Source organism: Orycteropus afer, unplaced genomic scaffold (assembly GCF_000298275.1).
Source record: "Orycteropus afer afer isolate SDZICR_OR568_19922 unplaced genomic scaffold, OryAfe1.0 scaffold00009, whole genome shotgun sequence".
In the NCBI taxonomy this organism is placed as follows: Eukaryota; Metazoa; Chordata; class Mammalia; order Tubulidentata; family Orycteropodidae; genus Orycteropus; species Orycteropus afer.
In genome coordinates, this window is record NW_006921596.1 from 18914957 (window position 1) to 18920956 (window position 6000).

A 6000-nucleotide genomic window follows, 5' to 3' on the forward strand; every position below is an offset into this window, starting at 1 on the left:
CCCTCGATGCCGTTGGAGCAGTGCGGAGCGGAGACTGGGCCTGGACCGCAGGCGGAATAGGAAGCCGAGGGGCAGGCTCGCCCGCGGCAGTGGATGCAGCGGCGGCGGCGATGGACGCCTTAGAGGAAGAGAGCTTCGCGCTGTCCATGTGAGTGACGCGTCGACCTCGGCTCTGTAAAATGGTCGCCCCCGGAGTTGACGGACTCCGCCGCAGATCCCAGTCTTTGTAGTGCGACTGCTGCTACCGCGAGGCCACAGGGCTCAGGCTACGGGACCAGAGAGCGGGGTGGTGGTACCAGTTACCAAGCTCATCCCCAGCCTCTGGCCCAGCCCCTTCAGCAAAGCCCAGGCGGGTCTGAGCTGCCGAGGCCTGGCCGCGGTCAGACCATCCTCTCTGCCTTCCGGCCGCAGCCCCAGGAACTCCTGATCCCGGCCAGGATCTTACCCACGCCGGATTCATGCGCAGAAGCAGATGAGGGTGGGATGGTACCGAAGGTGCAGTGAGTAGATGCTGCAGCAAATGCAGCGCAAGGCGCTTTTATGTTGGACGCGAGCCTTTGCTTCGTTTGCCCCCTTCGTAATCCATTGTGTCATAATCAGCTTTTCTGAAAGTAGAACCTTATTTCACCGTCATGTCAAGGATGTGTAAAATAGGTTTTAGGTTTGGGATTGCTAGAAAAACCCACTGCCACCGAGTTGATTCCTACTCATAGCGACCCTGCAGGGCAGAGTAGTCTCCAAGACTGTAAATCTTAAGGGAAGCCGACTGCCCCAGCTTTCTCCCTCCAAGAGGCTAGTGGCTTCGAGCTGCTAATCTTTGGCCACCAGAGCACCTTTTTTGGAATTGCTAGATTAGTTAATAATTATTTTTAGTTGTTGAAACTGGGTGATGAGAAGTTGATTTTACTATTTTTTTTTGTGTGTGCAATGTTTTAAATGTCCTTTTTTTTTTTTTTTTTTAATTTAATGATTTGAAACAGCACCTAATCCAGGCATGTTAATTTTCAGCTCTTCCGCCTCTGACGCAGAATTTGATGCTGTGGTTGGGTATTTAGAGGACATTATCATGGGTAAGTGCCCCACCGCAACCTGACCTGTGCTCTTCAGTTTGTTCTTAGACCCTTGCTTTTAAGGACATTGAAATCAATTTGGAAAGTTGATTTTTTTAAAAAAAGAAAAGAAACATCAAGATGCATGTAATTATTAATGTAGTGCAATATAACAGTAAAAACAAAACCCAAACTCACTGCCATGGAGTCGATCCCGACTCATAGTGACCCCTCCTTGGGTTTCTGAGGTGGTATCTATAGGAATTCTTCCTTTTGCGAAGTAGCTGGTGGGTTTGAACTGCCAGCCTTCTGGTTAGCAGTCAAATGTCTTTGGCAGTATGCCACCAGAGCTCCTAGTTTTGTGGGTTTTTTTTTTTTTTTTACTTGATTTGCCTTAAAGGCAAATAGCCCCAGTACTCAAAACAACTAATAACTATAATTTCATGACCTGGGTGGGATTTAGTCAGGTATTGGGGCACTGAGAAGTTATGGGGCTCTGGGCAAAACTTCAGGAAATATTAACCTAGGTTATTTCATTATATGGGCAGTTTCACTTTGTAGATAGTTTTGAGTTTCACCATTTTCATGCCATGCAACACAGTATCAAACCATAACCATAAGCCACTTGTCCATGAAGAAAACAAAGTATCAGACTTCAGCAGAATCTGTGTTTTCCTGGGTTTTGAGTTTCTATCTGTGGATATGTTTTAGCATTCATAGATCTTGCTGACTAACAGACAAGCAGTAACAGGCAGCAAAAGTTTAAAAGAGATATTATGCAGAGGGGGAAAAAATTTATATATATATATATATATATATATATATAATTTTCCCAGTTTTGTCTGAAAATCACTGATCACATTTTTGTCCCTTCAGGTCCTATAAAATTAATGCCCTTAACTCTTAAATGTAGATGTTTTCCCATTAAACTCTTATCCCCTGTGGATGTGTGGCTTTCTGAGGTATCCACTCACTTCTGTGGCCCTTTCTGAGCCTGTGTGCTGAAGGAGAATGAGCCTCCTGTAAGCCAAGTGTATTTAGCCCGGAAGTGTGGGTCCCTGTGAAGCTTTCCTTCTATTGTTAGAAATAACATTCCATTTACTTTTTAAATTGCCTAACATTAGATGCTCACTGTAAACTAATCTCTACATAAATTCGCATCTGAAAGCCACCTCGCAGGCCTTTCACACAGGAACCTGCACTGCTCTCATTTTCCAATTTTCCAGGTGAAGAAACTGAGCCTTAGAGAACTGAACCAGCCAGAGGTCACACGAGGAGCATTTTGGCGCCTGTCAGAGCCCATACTTTTAATGACTATTATAATTAAAAGTTCATTCCTTTACAGAAAAGGATTAATGTGAGGGAGTCCCAAACCACTGAAATGGACTAGATTGGTTGAAAGATCAACATCCTTGTCGCAGTGAACATGCTGCCCCCTGCAACACCATCAGCTTCCCCTCCCCTCGAGACGGGCTGTTAGGAAGCAGTGCTGTTCTGCCTGCTTACGCAGCAGGACAGGGTTCAGTCTCCGTAAATAGGAATAAATCTTCTCTGTTGTGGTCCAGATGACGAGTTCCAGTTACTACAGAGAAATTTCATGGACAAGTACTACCAGGAATTTGAAGACACGGAAGAGAATAAACTCACCTACACACCTATTTTTAATGAATATGTAAGTGAATTTCTGTTTCTCTTAATACGATATTAAGATTTCTTTAAAGTTTAAATTTAAAATCGAAAGATGTTAACATTTGCTCCTGATCTTTTCAAACTTGCCAGCAGCCCAGTGGCAGGCGTCCTAATTGGAATCGGGTTTAGTCCTCGTCCCTGGTCATTACTCCTTCGCACGACTCTGCAGGCTCTTCTCCAGGCTTTCGGGCAAATGTTTGACGGTCATATTTGGAAGACCTTTGGCCTCCGGTTGTCTGACCTCTACCTTTCTTGTATACTTTTGACCTTTTTCCTTCCACCAAAACCAAAACCAAACTCAGTGCCATCAAGTTGGCTCCAACTCATAGTGACCCCTCCTAGGGTTTCCGAGACGTTATCACTTTGGAAGTAGATTGCCCAGCCTTCCTTCCAAGGAGTGCCTTCTGGTTAGCAGTCAGATCCTACCTACTAAAAACCAAACCCAACTCATAGGTCCCTACCTTGTTGGGAACAAAAGCAAGACTCAGGAACCTCAACTCTTGATCCTTGGGGCTTTCCACTGTACCCTGGGCCTCTGGTGGCCTCCTGGGATTAGTTACCTCATCTGCCTAAGAATAGGCTTCCATCTCCAGGAGTATTTCCTTAACCTGGAAGCTTAGCAGGATCAAGGGAAGTGTCATTGAGCCCAGCCTCAGCTGGTGAAACCTGTTTAGAAGGAACTGATGACTGCCACCCACTTCTTTTTACAAATTCCTTCTACCAAAGAAAATCTCCCACTTACTTCATCATTCCTTCTTGCCATGGAGGTTAAGAGCCCCTCTGCTGTTTTTACCTATATGAACAATATAATGACCTGTGGCGGCCTCTGCCCCCTGGTAGGCTGAGTACTACTCGGGGTCTGTATTTTGCTTTTTTGGCATCCCCAGCACTCAGCATAGAGCCTGCAACATAGCATAGACTCTCAGGAAGTATTTGTAAGGCAGGAGGACAGGCTTTCTGAAAAAAATGTATGGTTTCCTGACGTGTGACCTGACCAAGATGCATTCCACTGTTGTAGCTTTCTCTGGTAGAGAAGTATATTGAAGAACAACTGCTGGAGCGGATTCCTGGATTTAACATGGCAGCTTTCACCATGACATTACAGTGAGTTGAACTAAGATGCTCTATCTCTTTATGGGCTCATCCTTTTCTCCAGTCTGAAAAAAAAAAGACACCACCCCAGCCCGTTTTTCAGTGGCTGCAATGGCAGGGCCGAAAGCACCTGAACCTCAGAGCCTTTGAATGAAGTCCACGCGGTGTCTGTTCCATCATTCATTCCTGAAACAGCCGTCCTCTCCTTTTGCAGGCACCATAAAGATGAAGTGGCTGGTGACATATTCGACATGCTGCTCACATTCACGGACTTCCTGGCTTTTAAAGAAATGTTTCTGGACTACAGAGCAGTAAGTCATCTCTGCCTGGTTAGTCAGCCACATGGAACCACTTGGTTCCACCAGCTATGAAACACAGACTACGTCCTATGCTTCTCCCATCGCTCCCCCTTAAGACTGGCCAGGATTAGCCTAGCAGCTAGCAAGGTATCAGAAGAGTGAGCTGCGGGCCTTCTCTGCCCACGACCCAGGCGCAGGGGGGATCCTTGCAGTCAAATCCCTTTCTCATGTTGTAGTGAAACAGCCCCTAGCACCATCTCAGGGGCTCTAATGAAAAGGGCAAAACCACAAAGCAGGTCTGGCTGCTCTTGCATTTCTTATAATGCAGGCTCTTTATGGGGAAAAATCAATGTTTTTTGGTGAAGAGAGGTACATTTAAGGGACCTAGGGCCAGAGCTGAGCAAAACCACCTCTCTCCTCTCATGTACCCCCTGGCCACCCATACTGGCCCTGAGCTCCTCTCTTCCTGAACCAGAAGCAGGGTTTTGCACCAGAACGTACTCTTCTGTTTCTTCCCCCTTGAAGTCATTTCTTTTCTCATGTAGGAAAAAGAAGGCCGGGGACTAGACTTAAGCAGTGGCTTAGTGGTAACTTCATTGTGCAAATCGCCTTCCATGCCAGCTTCCCAGACCAACCTGCGGCACTAGGTCCCACCTCCAAGCTATAGGATCCTCGTGGACGTCACCAGCCCAACAGACTGGGAGAGACTGACGACAGAATATATCTTGGATTTTCCTCTGCCACTCTTCTCCTCATTAAGTATTGATGGGTCCAAAAGAACATTACCTGACCCTCCATGACCTTTCTCCTGAAACACCTTATTTCAGTAGCCCTAGAACTTCCTCCCTAAGTAGACACCTCTCAGGTGCTTCTGAGCCACACTCTCGGGACCAAGCTGAGATGTCCAGCATCCCACCTTGGGCCCCTTTCCACAGTATACATGTTAGTGTGTTGACAGTGTAGAGTAACCCACCATCATGAACCCACTTTGTCCCAACAGGCTCTGCCGCGCCCTCTGCGCTCATAGCTCTTACTTGGGCCAGTTGTCAGTGCCTCAGCCTCAGTGGGCCCAGCCATCTGGGGTTTTCGACTGCTTGGGAGTGTTGATGTGGGGTTTTACTAGAACCAGCTGCCCGCCTTGCGATTTCTGCCACTATGAACCCAGCTGGTCTTGGCGTGGGATTCAACTGAGAGAGCTGCCCTCTGTCTAAAGCTACATGTGAAAACCACCTCCCAGTCGTGTCTGTGTGTAGCCCTTTATCACTGTCTTCTGCTGTCCTGATGTAGTCCACTATTTCTAAACATTAATATTGAAGGAAATATTTTTATAGATTAACACTCAGGCTCAACTAGTGGATCTAATCTTGGCAAATCCATGATTACCCACTTAAAGATCAAAGTATTATATGCTGTGTGCTTTTCAGTTGTTAGTTCCACGCAGGCAAAACGGCTTTCTGCGTTGGCGTTCCTGTTCTCCTGGGCACCGGGGAACGTATGCTGTGCTGGAGGTAGACTACACATGTCCTTTTTGTATAGCATGTTAAGTGTGTTTGTGCAGGTTTGCAAAAAGCCCTTTCTGTTTGTTAGGTTGTCTGTTGGGGTGGGGTCTACACTGGGAAAAACCGTGACTCTGCAAATCCTTCTTCCTGCCAGAATCTCCTACCAGTTACCAAGATTGTGTTCCTGGCCTAGCTTAGCATGAGCTGCAAGCATTAATGGTCATGACTGGCACTGGTTTTAGTCAAATGCTTGCTGTAAATTACTGCAGAAAACATGCCTGTCACATTCTCAAGAAAGAAAAAACCTAGCAGTTTCACCCCACTAGATACCTTTGAGATATATATATATATATATATATATATATACACACA

At 46.2% G+C, this 6000-nt stretch overlaps 1 protein-coding gene across 1 annotated transcript; it reads left to right on the forward strand.

Moving 5' to 3' along the window:
• Positions 1 to 110: 110 nt before the first annotated feature.
• Positions 111 to 4776, forward strand: LOC103202517 (ADP ribosylation factor like GTPase 2 binding protein). Its single transcript, XM_007947417.1, has 6 exons — positions 111 to 148; positions 1009 to 1070; positions 2615 to 2721; positions 3757 to 3842; positions 4045 to 4141; positions 4675 to 4776. Exons 1-6 carry the CDS (start codon positions 111 to 113, stop codon positions 4774 to 4776), a joined length of 492 nt encoding a protein of 163 aa, XP_007945608.1.
• Positions 4777 to 6000: the final 1224 nt, after the last annotated feature.